Below are 22208 nucleotides of genomic sequence, written 5' to 3' on the forward strand. Positions count from 1 at the left end.
TCCTTAAATGTACATTTGTTTTAGGGCAACAACATTGTTAAGAGTGCATGTTTGAAATCTTACAGATACCCAAGGCTCCAATCAATAGTTGTGCGCTCTGTGGGGTGGCCTCAACCATAAGCTCTGCTCGGCAGCAACCTCTGATTAGCTCTCACACAGTGACACACACAACACAATGTACTGCGGAGAGAAAACACACTCCTTCTAACCAATACCAACACTATTTAAATCCTCCAATATAAATAGCTACAGTGAAGAAGCCTGTCTGTTTGCAATTCTGCACCCCTCCACGCTTATATTCCAATCTTTGATGGCAAAAACAAGTGTTTGGATAAACCATGCCAATGCAATGAATGTTTCTTTAGGATAATACTAACATATTACAGAAAAAATACAATACTGTCATGATTTTTTCACGTTTCATCATTTAGACTGAGCATCCCGAGACATTTAGTCATCAAATACACACACTTTTTCCACACCTTGGTCAAGGGCACCTCAGTTGTTGCCTGTTGGTCTTGGGAATCAAACCGCTGACCTTCAGGTTATAAGCCTGACTCTCTACTCACTAGGCCACAATTGCCTCTTAAATGCAATTAATGCAAAAAAAGTTGTGTTGCATGTGCATGTTTTCTAAAAGGTTGTGTACGATCAAATCAGATTTAGCATTTCTCATCAATTAAAGCTTTGGGAGCCAACCGTCTAAAATAAATGTGTTGGCCTTGACACACATTAGTGTGATCCATTCACTCCTATTCACACATTCTTTCCAATTTCAGGCTCGGGTGAACCATGTTAGGCTATTTTCCTTTCTATAAGACTACGGTTCAGATATTGACCAATAGCTGTGTCATCTGTGGCACATTCACAAAGGCAGCCGTAAAAGTCTGCCGTGCTCCCACAGTCATGAGTGATTGGTTGCTCTACAAATCTGTATGACATTGTCCCACAAATTTACTCTACAGGCCATTAGACACATTTAGGCTCGGGTTAAGTCACCATAAAACAGTGGAGGACTAATATATATACAGGTAATATTGTCTAATGGTTTGTGTTTACAAGCGTGACCTTCGGCTGACATAATCACATATGATTGAAAGAGCCAGAATATTTGGATCAGAGTCTTCCTTTTGAAATTGATAAGAATGTAAGCTGTCAGTTTAATCTTTACCGTCTATTTCTGTGGTTGACACTCCACTCATCTAAAGTCTGGCAATTTGCGTTTTGTCAGGATTTAAGTTATGACTTAGCCTAAAGACGCTAAATGTACATTAGGAACATTAATGTTACATTAGTAACAAAGTGATTTCTCTGTTTAATAGAAGTGAGTTTGTCTTTGTAATTGTTCTTGTCTTTTTATTAAAACTAAGCATTTGTTTTAACATAAGAGGAACATCCAAAGATCTTTATTTATTTGTGCTATAACACAAGTAGTATTTCATGTCACCCGTCTTATTCGTTTTTAATAAAATGTATGTTTAATATAAGCCAGCATTAATTATTGTTATAGTGTACCTATTGTTAATTTTGGCTGCCGACATCTAACAGCTTTAGTGTTATAGCTTCCTCGCATGCTTCACTTTCTTTAGGTTGAGAGTCAAAAAAGATTACTGTAGATTACAAACACTCCATAGCTGGAGACTCAAACATATAGGGCTCTATCTTACACCCGGCACAATGCAGCGCAATGCGCGACGCAAGTGTATTTTGCTAGTTTCCACGCTGCACAATTATTATTTTCACGTTTAGCGCCACGTTGTTTAAATAGCAAATGCATTTGCGCCCCCTTTGCGCCGAGGTGTGTTCAGGCGCATTGTTGGCGGGTTGCTATTTTGAGGCAACTAAAATAGACTACGCCATTGACCAACAAAAACCTGGTCTAAAGTCTAAAGTCAATGGCACAATATATTTTTTTGTTATTTAAAGAGCGCATTAGTAATATGCGCCTATAAACGTGGCAACAACATGGGTTTGCTTATCACATACATGAATGCGCAGCAGCACAAAAACGCTTTTAAATATGAAAGATTAAAGGATTGAATGTTAAAGATTATTATTGAGTGTCTTGGACATAAATGAGGACTAATTATGAGACGTTAGAAGGCACAAAGAGTTGCTTCACCTGCAGCCTGGTAAGTAAATAAATGCTTTGCTTTAAACAAATGCTTTAAACAAACATTTTTAAATGTTTTTTTTTTTTTTAAATGCTACCTCACGGATTTATTGTATATGATGACTCTGTACCTGTGGATATGGTGAGATGAGAAACATTTTTAAGTAATGCTTAAAAAAATCATGACGCTTTCCAAGTGCTGAAACGTGCGGAGAGCCGTTTGTAAATTCTTTATCTCCTGTTTGTTACAAATAAAGTATTTTTAGAGTACAAACCTTATCTTACATACTTGTAAATAATTTTTTGATGATATTGGATAGCCATACATTTAAAGCAATTAAAAGCCTGCTTTTTTACTTCCATGACTAAAAGAAAACGGGTTTTAAAGGTTTTAATAAAAAAATAACAATTTCAATACAAGTGAAAAACAACACGTTTTTTTTACATTATTCTTAAACTGGGGTCTTCTTCCTCCGCTTAGTTTTTCAGTTTACAAAGTCCGTCATCTAAATGGTGATTAGATATAGCGCCAGCGCAACAGGCTTTTAAAGGGGATGAGAGATAAGACTTTCATTGGTTTACTGCATGTTACGCCCAAAATACTCCCATTACTCATTAAAAAAATAGGACCAACCCTTTTCGACCATGCGCTCGGCACACAAACCATTTGTCCCACGTTAAATTAGCAAAAGTGAATTCGGACACGCCCATTTAGACGTTGCGCTGTGCGCTTTAGACAATGCGCTTAGATCGTTAAAATAGGGCCCATAATCACACGTAATATGCCTATAGCAAAAACACAACAGCAGGACGTGTGTGGACAGTTTTGGATTTTTCCCGCAGCACCCTCAGCACTCCTACTTCCCGCGGCCATGTTGGATGACATCAGCAAGTTGGTTTAGCGGCGGAGCAAGTATTATCTCTATAAAAGATTTAAAAATCGTTTTTATTCTTTGGAATAATGTGAACTGATGAATTATGCACGGTCATGCTGTAGACATCCACATCAGGTGCTGTAGGGGGGGGGGGGTGTATGTAAGATCAGAGCATTGTGTACTGAGGAGGAGACTATACAGACATGAAAGGGATCTTGGCAACAGACCTGACTTTTGTAGCTAGAGGGGTCCAGTGTGCATGTTTGTGTGTATGTGTGTGTGACAAACTGTTTTTTTTTAAACTGAGTGTGATAATATACAAAGGTGTGTATGTGTGTGTTTGTACATCTGAGCCCCATTGCAACTGTTTGGAAGTTTCTGAGCAAGACCAGATGTGGTTCGTGCAAATGACAAACACAACAACAGAAAATGTCCTGCAGATCATATTTAATGTCTCATGTGAAAATGACACACTGTGTATGAGAAGAAACTTCAGCTATTAAAAGCAAGTAAAACTTTATGAAAAGCTTCTGTATAGCTCTGTGGTAGAGCATTGCGTCAGCAGCGCAAAAGGTCATTGGTTTAATCCCAGGGAACACACATACAGTACAGTACTGATAAAAAATGTATACCTTGTAATGCAACCATGTGATGTGGGGGCATTACAAGGTATACATTTTTATCAGTATGCAAGTACCCTGGCAAATGTAAATATAACAAAATGTATGCATTTCCATTTTTTTACATTTTATCTACAAATACAGCATTCATTTTATAGCCATATTTTTTGGTCTCTTTCTAGGCCAGGGTGTTTCTAATATTTATAATTAAACTATTAAACTTGACCAAGTTTTAAAGCAGTCAAGGTACAAAATCAAATGGTTTCATTTTTTGAGGGGTAAATCTCAACAAATCTAGTCATATTTACCTTTAAAATAACTTTTAATTTTGTTTTAAAATAAAAAAATTAAAGCCCTTTTTTAATTATTGTAATGTAAAAAATGAGAAAAATATTATTATAAAATATATTTTTAGATTACAATAATTAAAAAATGTTTATGTTTATTGTAATAATGTAAAAAAATATTACAATAATTAAAAAATGTTAAATGTAAACATGTTTATTTTAAAGATAAAATTGAAAGATATGATAATATGTTTGTACATGATGGTATAATTTATAGCTCTGAACACAATTGTGTGCCAAATGTTTGGTTCTGCAACTGTTCCTTACAGTACAAAACATTTGTATATTTTTATGGGTGGGGACTAGGAGGTAATACAAAATTTATATTTTGAAATATTTTCATTAAATATTTTTGGCAAAATAATATTTACTGGTCCTCAGTAAAACATGCATTATTTTAATGAGATTGACCCAGAGATATTGTTTAAATTAGGCTATAAAATGTAAAACTGGAGCTGTAAGCACTAGATGGCAGCGTGGTTAGACCTAACAGAAGGCTCAAGCATCATTATTTCACAATGTATTTAATATTAATACATTCTGTAGCATTGTGGTTTTGGCCTGGTGGGGAATAAAATGAAGAATATGCCTATCCCATACACTTGCATTGAAGCAGGGCACTATAAGCCATACCTTGTGACCAAACTATGATTGGCTCTTTTGATTAAAGTACTCCACAAACCAACCACTGGAGACAACCATTTATATTTTCATCAATAATGTAGTCTAAATCTAATCCATTATTTTAATCTCTTACTATATGTTTTAGATATAACTTAAATATCATTACAGCTTTACTGGTATAATTTTGTACATTTCAGAAAAAAGGGAAGGATTTGATTTGAACTTCACTGTAGCTCTTGAATAAAATACCTTATTCAACCAATATCAACCAACCAACTAACCATGGTGCTACCACCAGATACCCCAACCTGAGGGGAAAGACCCCTAATTGATTTCTGTCAATATAAAGATAAACATTTCCCCTATAGGTGCTTGCCACTTCTCACTGGCATTTAACCGGATAAAAGTAATGATTTCTTGAACCACTAACAACCATCAATCATGGCCATCACAGGGGAAACGGCTCATGACCGGCCAAATGAACAGACTGCGCCAGGAGACATGGCATAAAAGGTGATGTCTAACAGCAGTCGAGCGTCACATGGGAGGCTGGCATATTTAGGTCACGATTTGTAAAACTGGGGCGTTTCCAACCCACAAAATACCACTTATTACTTTCACAAATGAATCCTGACATCCACCCAATATCTATCCCATAAAATGTTATTGTTGTGTGTTTTGAATCACCATGTCACAGTGGAATGTTATTGGTGCTGATATGCCATAACACCATTATGACAAGTGTGATATTACTTTTATACAAAAGATAATAAAATCTCACCAATACATCATCTTCCCAATCATCCTCATATACAAAGCTGAACATTAAAATTAATGCCTTATTTCACAGCATAAATCCTTTTTTTCAATCAGTGCTAACAGTGTGGCCCTGACAGGCACAGACAAGTCCTGACAGAGAGAAGCTCATTTACCACTTCCTCTTATCACAGACTCATCTGTAATGTTTGGATCATACTGGATATTCATTAGCTCTGCCTCCTCTTATCCTGTTGCCTTTAATTGCTAATGATCCTTTATTTTGTGTGTGCATGAAGGTGACAGCAATGATGCCTGAGAAATTCAGTCTACACTTACAAAAATAAGACTTCTATATGAAAGTACTTGGTCGGTCCCCCTCTTATGGCAGCTGGTTACGGTATATAGATAAAATGTATGTCTTTCAGGTTGCACACCACATACACTCATCAAAAGGATTATTAGGAACACCATACTAATACTGTGTTTGACCCCCTTTCGCCTTCAGAACTACCTTAATTCTATGTGGCATTGATTCTACAAGTTGCTGAAAGCATTCTTTAGAAATGTTGGCCCATATTGATAGGATAGCATCTTGCAGTTGATGGAGATTTGTGGGATGCACATCCAGGGCACGAAGCTCCCGTTCCAACACATCCCAAAGATGCTCTATTGGGTTGAGATCTGGTGACTGTGGGGGCCATTTTAGTGCAGTGAACTCATTCTCATGTTCAAGAAACCAATTTGAAATGATTCGAGCTTTGTGACATGGTGCATTATCCTGCTGGAAGTAGCAATCAGTGGATGGGTACATGGTGGTCATAAAGCGATGCATCGTCAGAAACAATGCTCAGGTAGGCCGTGGCATTTAAACGATGCCCAATTGGCACTAAGGGGGCTAAAGTGTGCCAAGAAAACATCCCCCACACCATTACACCACCACCAGCAGCCTGCAAAGTGGTAAAAGGCATGATGGATCCATGTTCTCATTCAGTTTACGCCAAATTCTGACTCTACCATCTGAATGTCTCAACAGAAATCGAGACTCATCAGACCAGCCAACATTTTTCCAGTCTTCAACTGTCCAATTTTGGTGAGCTTGTGCAAATCGAAGCCTCTTTTTCCTATTTGTAGTAGAGATGAGTGGTACCTGGTGGGTTAGTCCATCCGCCTCAAGGTTGTGCGTGTTGTGGCTTCACAAATGCTTTGCTGCATACCTCGATTGTAATGAGTGGTTATTTCAGTCAAAGTTGGTCTTCTATCAGCTTGAATCAGTCGCCCCATTCTCCTCTGACCTCTAGCATCAACAAGGCATTTTTGCCGCATACTGGATGTTTTTCCCTTTTCACACCATTCTTTGTAAACCCTAGAAATGGTTGTGTGTGAAAATCCTAGTAACTGAGCAGATTGTGAAATACTCAGACCGGCCCGTCTGGCACCAAAAACCATGCCACACTCAAATTGCTTAAATCACCTTTCTTTCACATTCTGACATTCAGTTTGGAGTTTAAGAGATTGTCTTGACCAGGACCACACCCCTAAATGCATTGAAGCAACTGCCATGTGATTGGTTGATTAGATAATTGCATTAATGAGAAATTGAACAGGTGTTCCTAATAATCCTTTAGGTGAGTGTATTTTTGCATATACTAAAGTAATAATGAAGATATGATTCATAGCGTTGGCTGCAAAACTGAATGTCTTTAACCTGTGCTGTTGTACCTGAATTCTCAACTAAGTCAAAACTGTCCTAAAAAGTGAGAACTCACGCCTAATCCATGTCTATTCATCAATGTCTGCTAATGCAGAAATGTCCATTCCGCATGTGTCCGTGGCTTTGAAATGTACTTTAAATAGAGACAAATCATCTGCCAGCGTTGACAGATGTGAGCCATTTTCATGAATTTCATGAGGTGCAATCAGCAAACAATGACGAATGTTACCACACGCAAATCAAATTGATCACCCCGTCGTATGGTACTGTATACAGCCTTTCTTTTGTTAGGTGTGCAGTGAAGTACCTGGACTTGGTTTTTTTGCACACCTGTGATGGCACAGAGAGCAAACCATGTTGAAATTATTCTAAAAATAATCTTGTATGAGTCAGGATATATGCACATGTTTGGAAAAATTGGATGAAAACAGCTTTGGTTTCTGTTTGGAGAACTTTTGACAAAATGTGAGGTGAAAGCAGGTCAATCCGAGCCAAATTCTAAGGGTAGACAACAAATTAGCATAACCACCCAAAATGCACGCTGTTATCAGCCAGTCCTGTTCTTTGAAGGATCACAGGGGATGCAACACTGGCGGTCCTCATATGGAGTGCTACCAAAACGAATCTATGTGATGTTCCAACGATTTATGAGTCAGCACCTCCATTCTAACACCATTTCTATAAATCTCATATGCTGTAATAATACAGATGCTCAAATTTGAGGTTTGTGCTTTACATTCTTTTCTAAAAACTATGCCAAAAATGAAAATACAATGAAACACATGTTGTTTATATGAGCCAGGCAAAGCTCTAGAACAGGGGTCTCCAACCTTTTTGTGATCAAGGGCTACCACAATTGGAGGGCTACAAACAATCTGGAGGGCTATTTTTTAGTCTACTCAAAACTTTTTTATTTTACTTGTTGATTATATTTTATCATTGTTTAAAATGTTAACATGCATAAAAGAAGTCAAGCTAATATAAATGATATGTAATAAATAAATATAAAAATTGAGGCTAATAATAGAATGTGCTTTGGCGGACAACTCACAGACTCTGTGCAGGCTACCTGGTGCCCGCGGGTACCATGTTGGAGACCACTGCTCTAGAATAAATTAGCCTAACCCAAAAATCCACATATAGCAGATGCTAGGTATTGAATCACTCTTACACAGCCTTGAAGAGCAACAGCAACAAATTTAAACGACCTCTTTAAGTCCCACCAGACCTTTCTGCCAGAAGACAGTCACCTACTGTATAAAAAAAGAGCAGCGTGTGCCCTCTGTATCTCTGTGAAACAGCTTTATTCTCTAAGGGAATAAAAAAGGGACACGACAACAGGCTGCTTGGTTGCTTTACGGAAAGTAAATATACCACTATTGCCAGCTTTAGGAAATGTAGTTGTTCTGTGATTGTTTACAAAATATACCTTGATATTACCGGACATGGCGGTTATTAATGATACAAATTTTGACTTGTTTAACAAAAAACAGATACAGCAGATTCATTGGTGGAGATGGGAGGGGCTAGTCCAGAGCGAGAGAATTCATATTTTATTTGTCTAATTTTAATAATTTAACAAGTAGATTGAGTAACTTAATGGTAAAATGGTTTATTTCATTCAAACCATATTTAAAAACCATTAACTTTTTCCCCGCCATTGACGAGTTTTCTCGTCAATTAAAGGCGCTCTATGCAGTTTCCGTTTTTGTCAAACAGCGACCCCTAGCGTCCCACCCCCACTCTGTACACCTCCGAAGATAAGATAATGGAACCAGGTAATGTTTCACAATTTCATACAAATATTAGGCTACTGCATAGTCTACTAAACTACAGATGATGGTAATAGGATAATAAGAAGTTTATTCCAAGTGTACAGTGCATATAATAATAAAGTATCCTACCGCGTTTGCTGGCTTATAACGTTTTTACATGATTGCAGCTAAATCACAAGTAAACAGTCTATAGCATGGGTCTTCAACCGGGGGTCCGCGGCCCCCAGGGGGTCCGTGACGGAACTGCAGGGGGTCCGCCAAATGATGTTTAACAACAAGCTATTTTTTGCTTAAAACGTTACGTCCCCTTTAAGTTGTGCACGTGCGTGGCCGCATATGTTTGAAGGCGCGCGTTCAGTTTAGCCAGCGGACCAAAATAAAATATCTAAAGATTATAAATGTCCACTCAGGAAGCAGCAGTAGCGACAGAAAAGTCATCATAAAACAGGTAAATCTTATGTGTGTCTTTCTTTCAGAATGTCATTTTAGAATCAGTGCGACATTGTCTCATCTATATTTCTGAACTTGGACTGCTGTTTCACGCGGTTCAGATTTAAAGCGCTAATTCAACAGACAAATGACACCACACCGCGTCTACATTTTAAACTGTGACAAAACTATCGCTCGCATTTAAAAATGAATGAAACGCGCACCGTGATGGTGCTTTGTGCAAGATTTATAGTCAGGTTGAAATCCGCCTCTCAAAAAGTTTCCCCAAAGAGATGCGCTCGGACTCGTTGCATGTTGTTCTCCTGAGTCTGATATGAAGCTAAACAGAAAATAAACCTGCGTTACTTGAACTCGTGACAATGATGATACACGAGAAAGGCAACAGACCTCAAAATTATAAAGTAGCACAACCACTATCTCCACCAGAATAGAGAGTCTTTGTGCCATTCACCATGATCAGTCATCTTTATAAACTGAAAGCCCTTGTCCAATTCACAGTAATATGAAAATATATTTCACTGCAAATGCCTTAAAATAATATATTATTATTATTATTATTATTATTATTATATTAATATAAAAACTAAATCTACTTTAACAAAAAAATTATGCATGTTAATATAGTATGGTTGTGTGACAATATGGTTTGTTTCTATTTATAAAACAGTTCCAGTCCTTGATTCTGATTGGTCATCAGTTGTACCTTACTCCACTTTGCGTTGTGCCTAATACGAAAAGGCAGCCTCTCGTACCTTACTGATTACTTAAATATCTCTGTTTTACATATTTAGTATTAGGGGGTCCCTGCTCCATGCCTCTCTCATCTAAGGGGTCCCCGACCCAAAAAACGTTGAAGACCCCTGGTCTATAGTCTATGTCTACTGTATCATTTCATTTGTGTTTTTTTATTGTAATGTAAACATTACAAAATGCCATAACAAAGTTAATTGTGTACATTGCATTATTTCGTTACATAATGTCACTATACATGATTATTGCTATTTATCATAATAGTTTGCAAATTGTGCATGTTTACACTATTTACAACCTCTAGGCTTATTTATGCCCTGATAATTATGTGAGATATTGACAACTGTTGTCATGATAATCGCATGACATACTACAAGGAAGCGCAACAACATACAACATAGACCGCAAACAAGTTTACAAATAAGAGATTTACTTACAAGTCCATCAACAAGATCGCCAGATCAGCATCCCTATTGCATCCAGTGCTGTCTTTAAGCTCACGCCAACGAGTAAAAGCCTGACCGAGTGGGACTCTTGTCCGGTTCCTAATGCGGTCAGATTCTCTTTTCCTTTTCCTACTCTCTTCCGAACGCGTTTTCTTAACTTTTCCATCGTTGAGCATCACGTCTCAAATTCGCGTGTGCAGTTTATAGGCTTGTTCAACTTCATGCAGCACTGCAAGAACCGACAGCCGGATTCGCCCTACTATGACATTGTCTATCACAGAAATATCTTTGAAGCCGTTATATTAAGGTAAAATAACTGCACAGTGTGTCTTTAAGAAAAAACATTTGCATAAAAAACATGTTTCTGAATAATTTTTATGTTAATCTGCAATACCGCGATTATCCACTAGATTACCCAATTTATGAAAAACTGAAGCCAAAACGTTACTTACTAATTTTAAACCGTATGTATGTTTTCATAATTGTCCTGAATTTGATCTCTAACAAAATTCCTTCACAAAAATGCTATTATTTCAGCTTTTTGCTAAAAAAAATATTTTTAAAGAAAAATATTTAAGAGTTTGAGCAGAGGAAAAAATATAGATAGGATTAGACGTTTTCTTTCCCGTTTTGTTTGTTTGTTTGAAAGCAAAGGGGCTGTTCTGTCATTTGATATATGTTTATATATTTTTAGAAGAAAATTTTCCTGGAAGGCATTTTGTGAAACTTTGTGAAAATCATAAAAAATGCTTGAGGGCAACTTTAAAAAAAAATGTCTGGCGGGGAATGAGTTAAAAGCCGCACTTTCACGTTAATCTAAAGTATTGTAATACCAACGCGAAACTCCGCCTATGAGCAGATATGCTATACATATTAGCAATCCCAAAGATGTTGCCTTCAAATTCCTTCAAACAACAATGGTCACCTATAGACAATCACATGTCATGCCAAGTAGCTCCACCTACTGTAAAATCTTATTGGTCTAAATTTCTGTGCACATAATAGTATATCACTGCAAACATTAAAAATTATTATTGCCTGTGATTGTGCAAAAGGAAGGCTTGCAGTCAACCTCTTGTTACTCGTTCTCATTCTTATATTTTGATAAACACACACATACAAATAACAGCTCAAACAATTGTTTTATACTGCAGGTAAGGATAGATTCAAAAGAAGCTTATTTTTAACACTTATCTTGGATTGACATTGATATACAGTCAGCAACCATTTAAAGAAACACCATCAGCTGATCAATTCTCCAGATCGGCCAGCACTCCACTATCAATCAAAGTGAGTTACTGTTATGTCCCTTGAGACGTGTCACGTCTGACATTTATAGCATGAACCAAGATGAAAGAGCCAAAAATGAGTCGTAAATATGGGCAGACACCTCAACCTCAAATCTATTTTGCTGCTGTAACAATTCACAGATCATTAATAGGTTCAAATTGAAGGGAAATCCCAGCCAAAAATCTCTGAAATTCTGCTACAGGCAGTTTCTGAGACCACATAGATAGTAACTCCTATTCATTTAAGTCATATTAAGTAATAAGTCATTGTTGGATCCCAAATCTCTAATTATCCATGATGTAGTGAAAATGAGTAATGGATGAATTGTGTGAGTTCAGTGTACATAAGGGAGTGCTATAAAATACAATGACCCACACTAAGCAAAATCTTTTACTGCTTCTTTCAAGGTCAAATATAGTGCCTTGATAAATGTTTCACTTTCAGAAACCCTTCAATCCACCAGGTGGCCAGACATTTTAGGAGACAGTTACTGATGACTTTATTTTAAGGTGATGGAGGTTTTATGGCATCAATGGAAAAACCTAGAAGAGCTGTCATAAGGCACTGTGCAGGAAATGCCCAAATCATGTCCGGCTGTTATTTGTTTCACGTTGGCAAGAACTGTTTTGCTTCAATTAAGGTCAGTTGTTGAATTGCTCTTTATAAAAGCCACCTGTATTCTTGGAGAGCAATTGCAATCTAGTGCTCTATTTTTGGATTGCCCCCATCTGTGCCTGAAGCACCTATAAAATAGGCAATTTTACAGGTGGAACCGTGGATCAGTCAGCTGTGTCTGAGGGATAACCGATCTGGGCAGGTGAAGATGCGTGAAGCTTGACAGCTTGGTGGATTGAAAGACCACACAGCTCATGTCATTTACTAGGAAAGAAAGAGATCACACGAAACCACTAGCAATTTACACAATTTCTTTTTACAAATTTTCCTAGCAAATAGAGTATGGTAACATTGTTATAACAAATTGTAATAACAATTAAAGTATTTACAGTACTGTGCAAAGTCTTAGGCCACCACCACCAGACTTGTTGTTTTAGAATGTCCATCCATATTTATTCTTCAATCTATTTTATTAAGATACAAACAGAAAATACAGGAAATATGTACAAAAAAATTAAAAATAATAATTTTCAGGACTAAGTGTATTCTTTAGGCATCATCGGTGTTTAGTGTGACCTCTTTTGGCACTAAACACATCTTGAGCGTTTTTTAGCAGAATGAAGTAAAAAGACTAATTTCTTTAAAATGAGAAATTAGGTTGAATTTTATTTAGGTTTAAGAGATCCTGCAGTTTCCTGCTATTGCTTAAGTGGAAGGGGAGTTTACCCTAAAAACTTGACACATCAGTTTACATTTTTATACAGTTTTTAATACTATATACACATTTTCTGGATGTATTCTATTAAAGACACACCATGCAGTTATTTTACCTTAATATAACAGCTTCAAAGTCATTTCGATGGTAAACGACGTCATAGTATGGCGAATCATCCCCCTGTTGAAGCTCGGGAAGGACGCCGCTACCAGAACCAGCAATGCAAGCTTGAGAGAACCGCCCCTGACAAATCTCGCGAGAATCACGACTTGCTTTACGGCAACGACGTCACACACGTTGGGCTTGTTCGACTTTGTGCAGCGCTGCAAGAACCGGCAGTCGGATGACGTAAAAGTACCGCGAGAATGATCCGAGACGGCGCTTTGGCGTCATCCGGCTGTCGGTTCCTGCGGCGCTGCATGAAGTCAAACAAGCCTGTAACAACAACTGCACGCCTGCATTTGAGACGTGATGCTCGATGAGGGAAACAGCTAAGAAAACCCGTTCGGAAGAGAGTAGAAAGCGAAAAAGAGAATCTGACCGAGTTAGGAACCGGACAAGAGTCCCACTCGGTCAGGTTTTTACTCGTTGGCGTGAGCTAATAGACAGCCCTGGATGCAAAAGGGATGCTGATCTGGCGATCTTGTTGATGGACAAGTAAGTAAATCTCTTATTTGTAAATTTGTTTGCGGTCTATGTTGTATGTGGTTGCGCTTGCTTGTAGTGTGTATTTTTTTACTATGCTGTTCATTCATCCAGTGTTGATAATAACACCAGTAAAATAACTTCAACAAGGGTCTAGCTAGCTTACGATCATAAGAGCATTTAGCAGACCTGCTAAAAAACACTCGTTTCTCTTACATGTTTTTTTTTTGGCCATCTAAACTCAAGTGTTGTGTTGTGATGTGTACGTAGTCATTTGTCTAATTTCGATTTCTTATGGCCTACGAATAACGGCCAATGTTATGAAATAATGCAACGTATACAATTAACTTTGTCAATGCATTTTGTAATGTTTACATTACAATTGAAAAACAAATACAACTATACAGTAGACATAACGTTAGACTATAGACTGTTTACTTGTGATTAAGCTGCAATCTTGTAAAAACGTAAGCCAGCAAACGCGGTAGGCTACTTTATTATTATATGCCTACTCTACACTTGGCATAAACTTCTTATTATCCTATTACCATCATCTGTAGTTTAGTAGACATGCAGTAGCCTAATATTTGTATGAAATTGTGAAACATTCCCTGGTCATTATCTTCGGAGTCCATCTCACGCCCAACACTATCCTTACAGGTACGTACAGAGTGGGCGTGCGAAATTACGACAGTTGCAAGTTTTCCCCAGTGACTCTAGGGGTCGCTGTTTGACAAAAACGTCAAACTGCATGGAATGCCTTTAAAGAGACTGAGTAACAATTATATATGATCACTATAACATTGCAAAAACAACAAATCTAATAGGCTTTATGCCCAGCTGCACTACTTCCTGAAGTGATTTTATTGTTAAGTCAATGTGAAGGTCTCCGAATGAGGCGTTTAGTGCGCCGTGGTAGATTGCGAATGGCGAAAATTGAGCGTTGCCGCGGCAAACGCACAAGTTGAAAACTTTTCATTTTGACAAAAAAAACGCTCCGCGTTAACCAATCAGGAGCTTGCTCTAGTAGTGACGTGATTACAGAAAGCGAGCAGAGTCGCAGAAGCCCCTCCCATGACGCAAATTTCCGTGTGAATCTCTTGATGACTACACTGTAAATACTTTGCTGCCTGAATTTTTGTTGAATCAACTCGGATTTACAAGTCATTTCAACTTACTATTATTTATCTTGACTAGAGATGAGTTGTTATAACTACAGGTGAGTTGTTATAACTTATAAAATTTAATTGACTTTTCTCAACTATATTTTATAAGTTGTGACAACTCATCTTTGTTGATGTGACTTGTAAATGTCAGTTGATTTAACAAAAAATGTTAAGGCAGCAAAGTATTTTTTACAGTGTAGAATTTCACGTGCGGCTTTCACACACGAATGAAGCGAGTAAATTGAAAATGTTCAAGTGGCAAACTAGACGCGGTAGACGTGAATTTGACGCCTCAACGCGGCTGGTGTGAACCCACGGTAAGACTTGCACAGTACTGTACATTTAAGCATTTGGTACATGCTTTGATATAAAGTAACTTGCAGCACATTTGAGGTTTTTATTGGGGTATGTTTACCTGGCTGATCTCATGGGAATTTGTACTTATTTCACAAGTTGTCTAATTTGTGAATTGATTCAAACAAAAACGAATGATTATTAAAAAAAATAGTAATGAAACCCCACCCATAACCAAGCTCCTAACCCCAATGTCACGGGGAGGAAGCAAAACGTAAGAATCTGGTCATACAAATGAATACAAATAATCCACCTCGTAAAGTAAAGTCGAACTACAATAACTTTTTTAATGTATTCATATAAATTGTGAAGACAACTGATTTTCTTTTGGCTCCTCTTTCTCAGAAATATGTTGCTGATGTGTTTGAAAAGCAAAGTGACACTGTTATCCACAGTAACATTCGACCCCTAGCTGTTTTAAAAAAAGCAATTTCCTATTATATTTGTTCACGGCAGACGCTTATTTGCATCTATAAAGGAGGTGTCTTGTTTCTCTATGTTCGTTTGCCAAACGGGTCATGCTTCCTCAGGCTAATTATCCAATGAGTCATCATTACCTGTGCATGAAAACCCCATGAAAGAGTAAAAATGAGTAGAGGACAAGATGAAAACTGTGTTAATTAACATAGCTTGCCCTGTTGAAATGCTGAGAACACGCAAGAAACTTTTTAAAGGTTATAATTTTTCTAATTTTTATGTATTATGATATAATGGTTCAGCAACCACATGACAAAACACTTAGTCATTTAGTTTTAGGGCACACTCACATTATCCAAACGAAACCGTGCCCCAGCACGATTGTCCCTACTCCCCCAGAAGCACGCACTCACACTGTACTTTTATCGATCCAAGCCGAGCACGCTTTCATCATTACGATGCGATTGTTTTGAACTGGAACCCATCATAATGTGAAATCTGCGCTTTTATTCGGAGTTGTTTGGTGAGCGATGACACACAGCCCTCTCTCATGCCGATCATATTGCTCAATTGATCTGTCGCGTGTGCAGCGCAGACATTCACGTAACCCTGCTGTGTGCATTAAAGAGTTTTTATGAAGGCGGATAAAGTTGGGTGGTCGTGCAATTGACGTCTCTATTTTTGAAATGCGATCTGGCGGAAATTTTACATCTTTGGTGTCTCCAGAGTACGTATGTGAAGTTTTAGCTCAAAACACCATACAGATAATTTATTACATCATGTTGACACTTTGTAGGTGTGAGCAAAAATTTGCTGTTTTTGGGTGTTTCCTTTAAAATGCAAATGAGCTGATGAAATGCAAACACTGATCGCTATGATGGTGGTTTATTGAAATTGAAACTCAAATGAAGCTCTTTCTGCACTAAATTGCAGTGCAGTGGTTGGATAGTGCAGATTAAGGGGCGGTATTATTATAATAAGATCCCCTTCTGACATCACAAGGGGAGAAAAATGTCAATGACCTATTTTTTCACATGCTTGCAGAGAATAATTTACCAAAACTAAGTTACTGGGTTGATCTTTTTCATATTTTCTAGGTTAATAGAAACACCAAGGACCCAATTATGGCACTTAAACATGGAAAAGTCACATTTTTATGATATGCCCCCTTTAAACTACATCTTATTAGTCAGGTGTGCGTTTCCCGAACAATGACGTTACTCGCTGCTGAACCACCATAGTACGATGCATAGTTGGAGAAACTAACTACCTTGTTAAGACTGTTTCCCGAAAACAGTAATTTTGTCGCACATTGGTCGTTTGAAATGTGATGATGTCACATGGGAGGTGGAGTACTAATTAATCTGTTCAAATCGATTTAATGTCAGATAACTGCTGTAAATAACGTATATTGCACCGGACGACTGATTTTGTTATTGTGATTTAGGTGTTGTTTGAAATATATTTAATTAATGCGCAAGTTTCCTACTACATCACTCCTCCCAGGGATTACCCAAGGTCTTAAAGGTCGTAGGACTGGACACGTGCGCAGTTTTCAAAAACAGCGCTTTAATTCTGTTTACAAACATAATTTTTTTAATATATTTAGAATGATGGATATAGAATGTAAAATGTTTTTTGCTCATTTTGTTTAAAAACATGATCAACGTAAGTCTGAGCTTCTAACGACAGGTGAAGAGCTGTCGTTCAAATTACACAAGTTTGCGATGCAGCTTTCGAATGTTCGTTTGAACTATGGTTTCGGGAAACACCAAATCGTTGAACTTTGTCAGTAACGACGAAGCTTACGACACTAGTTGGCTAACGATGCTTTTGGGAAATGCACCCCATGGTAGGTCATAGGGGTTCACAAAGAAAGAGCTTGAGCAATCTGCTTTCATTTTTTTTTACTATTCCACAGCAATTCTGCTATTAAACTTGTAGGTTCAAATTATTTTCAAACTGTTTCTTAAACAGTTCACAAAAATATAAACAAAAAAACAAATAAAACATGTCTTACCTGTTTTAATTTTTTTAGGTCTTCATCCAACTCAAGATTGTCCAAAATAACAGCAACAAAAAGACTCAGAAGTATCTAGAAGACAAAATTATACTGAATTTAGCTTCCATACATTACAATATACTGCATCATACTTTCAACACAAGATATCTGGAGAATTAAAAAAAACTATTTTTGAAGACCCTTTAAAAACAGGAAAGTTAAACAACTTTTAAAGATTTAAATAATGTATTACTAAGTGCTGAAGTGAATATGAAGTAAGATTAATAAATGTTGTAGAAGTCATAAGCATTAACTAATTAAAAAAAATTATTGTACAGTAAATTTACTCAATTTTGTAAGGTAAGTGGTTGCGATTAATTTATTTAAGCTACATTTAAACAAAAAAGTAAAATAAAATAAAATGAAAAACTTTGTTTAAATGTAGTGGTATCTGGTTAAAAATGATTTGCAGATTGTTAATAAGACTACAGATGGTTAAAAGGTTTTTGTATTGAAACACAGTGCATAAAATTTGCCCCTGGGTGTTAGATATCATCAATGCTTTGAAATGAATTTAATTAAAATACCTTTTTTATATTGTGAGTCTAAAGCCGCCCTCAAAAGCATTAAGCACTATGCCTTTTCAACATATTTTTTTTCATGACAGGAAATGAATAAATGATTCAGCCGTGTCTTGATTACATGCTCGGTCTGTTCTGTCATTAATGTGCACTTCCATTCAAATGTCACATTTAAATGCCTGCTCCACACTCAATCAAACTTGTCAAAAGTCAAACAAAAGAGAAAATCATTATGACCATAGGGCAAATACATCCAGAGTACATTTTGTTCTCAACAAAGCACATTTCCCAGAAATGCTAAGAAAATATTTCAGACTGTACTAAGAAGTTTATGTGCAAATACCTTTTTCAAATGCATTACTAATACAAGTTAAACTGCATTTACAACAAATGTTAACAGACTCAGAATACTTTTTTATTGTCAGAATGCTTTATTTTGTCATTACTTGTTTGAATATCTTTTGATAGAGTGATGGGTTATAATGTTGACGTGAATGTCCAAAAGATGTAGGTATTTAACTCTTTCGCCGCCATTGACGAGATATCTCGTCAATTAAGAGAAAACGCTTTCCCGCCAATGACGAGATTTTCCGTCTTTCCGCAATACCGCTATTATCCATCAGGTGGCGCCTTTCCGCAACTTATACAACCCGGAAGTAGCGCCTCACGTGAAAGAGAAAGAACTCCATGTATGTTTTAAAGATCGCTCTGCATCTGATCTCTATAAAAAGTCCTTCTCAAAAATGGATTTATCTCAGCTTTTTGCTCAAAATTGGTTGTTTTTGAAGAAACCTACCCATGTTTGAGAGGTGATAACAAGAGAACTAATGAAGGTAGGATGAAATTTTTTTTTTTTTTGAAAGCAGAGGGTCTGTTCTTTTATCTGATATATTGTTTGTTTATATATTAAAGAAGAACATTTTCTGGAAGGCATTAAACTTTTGTTAAAATCATGAAAAATGCTGGCGCTGGCTGGCAACTTTTAAAAAAAATGCTGGCGGGGAAAGAGTTAAGTAAAAAAATCTAAGTAAAGAAAGTTGCCACTTAATGCTTTATAACATCTTAAAACAACATATTAACCTGCAGCAATGACGACAGAGCAACAATTGTGTGATATGTACAAAAAGCTATTACAGTAAAATCCCACAGATGGATTAATCATCTCATATTTGGCCTATTCGAGATCATAGCCATCATGTCTGCTTAGCAAGTTTCAATATCCACTGACAGCCTTGCCAAAAGATAATGCATGGATAATTCTGTTTCCTAATATTTTTTGGTGAATTTGGCGTACAATGTCATGCATATGCTGGGCCAAGTCTTTCATGGGATATTGAAGTATATATCACCATTTAATTGGTCACTGGCCAAGTATCTAATCAAGTGATATTGGTTTACCAGTACATCATATTACTGTACAGTAATACGTGCTGTGCTTGTATCTTATAGAAAAATGACTAATTATATTTACCAATGTGGCAAAGAGATGGTAGAGAATGAAGTATATGGCCACCAATGGAGCCCACATGTGTCCCACCGCCACCAGGGTTTGGTCCATGACGTCCACCCATCCCTCCTGCGTAAGGATCTGGAACATGGACATAAAAGCCTGTGGGAAAGAAGCAAAGCAATAATCAGTCTGTGTTTGCCGATTACACATCTGAGAAAACAACACCTGTCTCGCCCACTCAACCGTAACAACACATTTTAAAGAAACATGCCCAGAAAATTTTTCAAATCTGTATGACATTCACTTTTCTGAGGAACACAGGAGAACTTTTAAATGTATGTATCATCCTCACTGAGGTCAAACCTACATTGTTAGAAAAAGTGAGGCAGTACTCTTTCAAAAATACACCTTTATAGTTCATATTAGCACCTTAGTATCTTAAATCTGTATTGGAAATGCTTGTGACATTAAATGACTCTTACTTATCAGTAACCTACAGATGACTATAATATATTTTCATGTCCTTTCAACATATCAGCATTTTTGACTGAAATTTTTCATTCACAAAGAGGAACATAAATAGGACAACTTTTTTAACCAAGAGAGGAATGACCTTGCTCAAATCGAACAGAAATACAAACAGCAACCTTCAGTTGCAAAAACCTATTTTTAAATCCTTTTTTTTTTCAAAGGACGTCAAACAAATATCTAAACCCAGCTGGTCACAGTCATACTGTCTCTGAATGAGTGCAGATGATGATAATTTTGCAATACTGTAGGTCTATCATGGGGGCCTGGTGAACCTCATTATCCTCAATGGATATAACACCACCCACCTTGGAAATGAGCGACATCTGTTTACGTGAGCCCCTCCAAATCCCAGCATGCACGGGGATCATTGGAGTCCCACTAATAACGGACGATAAAAGCCACCACTAATGACAGCCCCCTCACGTGCTCATGGTATCAGAAAACTTGGTGTCTTAGGTCTACTGGCGAATTTAATAATATATTATTAACCCTTATGTGTTGTTGGGGATGTTTTCATCCACTGCAAGGTTTTTTTTTTACTCTTAATTTGGCCACAACTTTCTCTCTGTTTTAGCAAATTGAATGATTTTTGGTGACAAATCTTATATTTACATATATTTTAAGAAAATGCTTTGAAATTTTTAAAAAACTCAACGATATACCGTGGGCAAATTTACTACCCTTTTGTGTTGTTAGTGGATGAAAACATCCACTGAATTCAACGACTATAAAAATGTATCAGATGAACATTTTTTCCAAATGTTTTTTCATAAATCTGTTAATCAACCCGAGTACTGATCAAAACAACCAAATCTTCCATGATTTTAACTATTTAATTTTTTTTACCTTTTTCACAGTCTTGGGCATGTCAAAGATTGGTAAAAACATTGGCTTTGAAGCATTTTTAGTTTTTGTGTAGCATCAGTTTTTTTCCTCAATCATTTATTTTAAGTGGCTGTTTTTGCCTCATTGACTTTCATTATAACCACACTTTTTGATTGCAGAGCTATGACACCTTCTTATCATGCATTTTTGAATGTTGGTGTTTTTTCCTTTTGCTAAGATGTCAAATTTGTCATTTTACACACACACACACACGCACATTCTGGTTTACATGTGAGGACATTCCATAGACGTAATGCATTTTATACTGTACAAACTGTATATTCTATTCCCCTAACCTACCCCATTCCCTAACCCCAACCATCACAGAAACCCTTCTCCTACTTCACATTTTCAAGAAACATCATTTTGTTTGATTTATAAGCTTGTTTCCTCAAAAACACTGGTATTCCTATTTTTGTGGGGACAATTGGTCCCCACAACGTGATAATTACCTGGCCGCACGCACACACCCATACCCACACCCACATACACACACACACAAACAAATATGCTTTTAGTATGGAGTTATAGTCCATAAAACACAACTTACAAGGCAGAAATTAAGCTCTGTTTTTGCACAGGGCTACTAAAGGGTTAATAGTGCCACATGGTGATCAACAGTAAAAATTACTAATTTGACCTCTTAGCAAAAGTTAAAAACACCAACATTCAAAAATGCATGATAATAAGGTGTCATGGCTCTGCAATCAAAAAATGTGGTTATAATGGAAGTCGATGGGGCAAAAACAGCCACTAACAATAAAAACTGATGCTACACAAAAATTTAAAATGCTGTGAAAAAGGTTAAAAAATATAATATATATATATATATATATATATATATATATATATTGAAAATCGGTCATTTTGTATGTGTTTTTCCCCAAATCAGTGACAACACTTATAAACTTGGGAATTAAAGAGTTAAAATCATGGAATTTTTGTGAAGATTTGGTAGTTTTGATCAGTACTGAGGTTGACTAACAGATTTATGTAAAAAATCTGGAAAAAATATTAATCTGATACATTTTTAAAGCCGTTGAATTAGACGATTACAACATGAAAGGATGTAAATTTGAACAATGCA

At 36.8% G+C, this 22208-nt stretch overlaps 1 protein-coding gene across 3 annotated transcripts in view; it reads right to left on the bottom strand.

Annotated features, from left to right (window-relative positions):
• nalcn (sodium leak channel, non-selective) overlaps positions 1 to 22208 on the bottom strand; it is a 117014-nt gene that overhangs the window by 42128 nt on the left and 52678 nt on the right. For all 3 annotated transcript variants that reach the window (XM_055216123.2, XM_055216122.2, XM_055216121.2), the window contains 2 exons: positions 19727 to 19864; positions 17693 to 17767 (listed from right to left, as the gene is read on the bottom strand). In XM_055216123.2, coding sequence (XP_055072098.1) covers positions 17693 to 17767; positions 19727 to 19864 — 213 coding nt within the window. The remainder of the gene's footprint in view (positions 1 to 17692; positions 17768 to 19726; positions 19865 to 22208) is intronic.

The sequence above is a fragment of the Misgurnus anguillicaudatus genome, chromosome 17, assembly GCF_027580225.2.
Source record: "Misgurnus anguillicaudatus chromosome 17, ASM2758022v2, whole genome shotgun sequence".
NCBI lineage: Eukaryota > Metazoa > Chordata > Actinopteri > Cypriniformes > Cobitidae > Misgurnus > Misgurnus anguillicaudatus.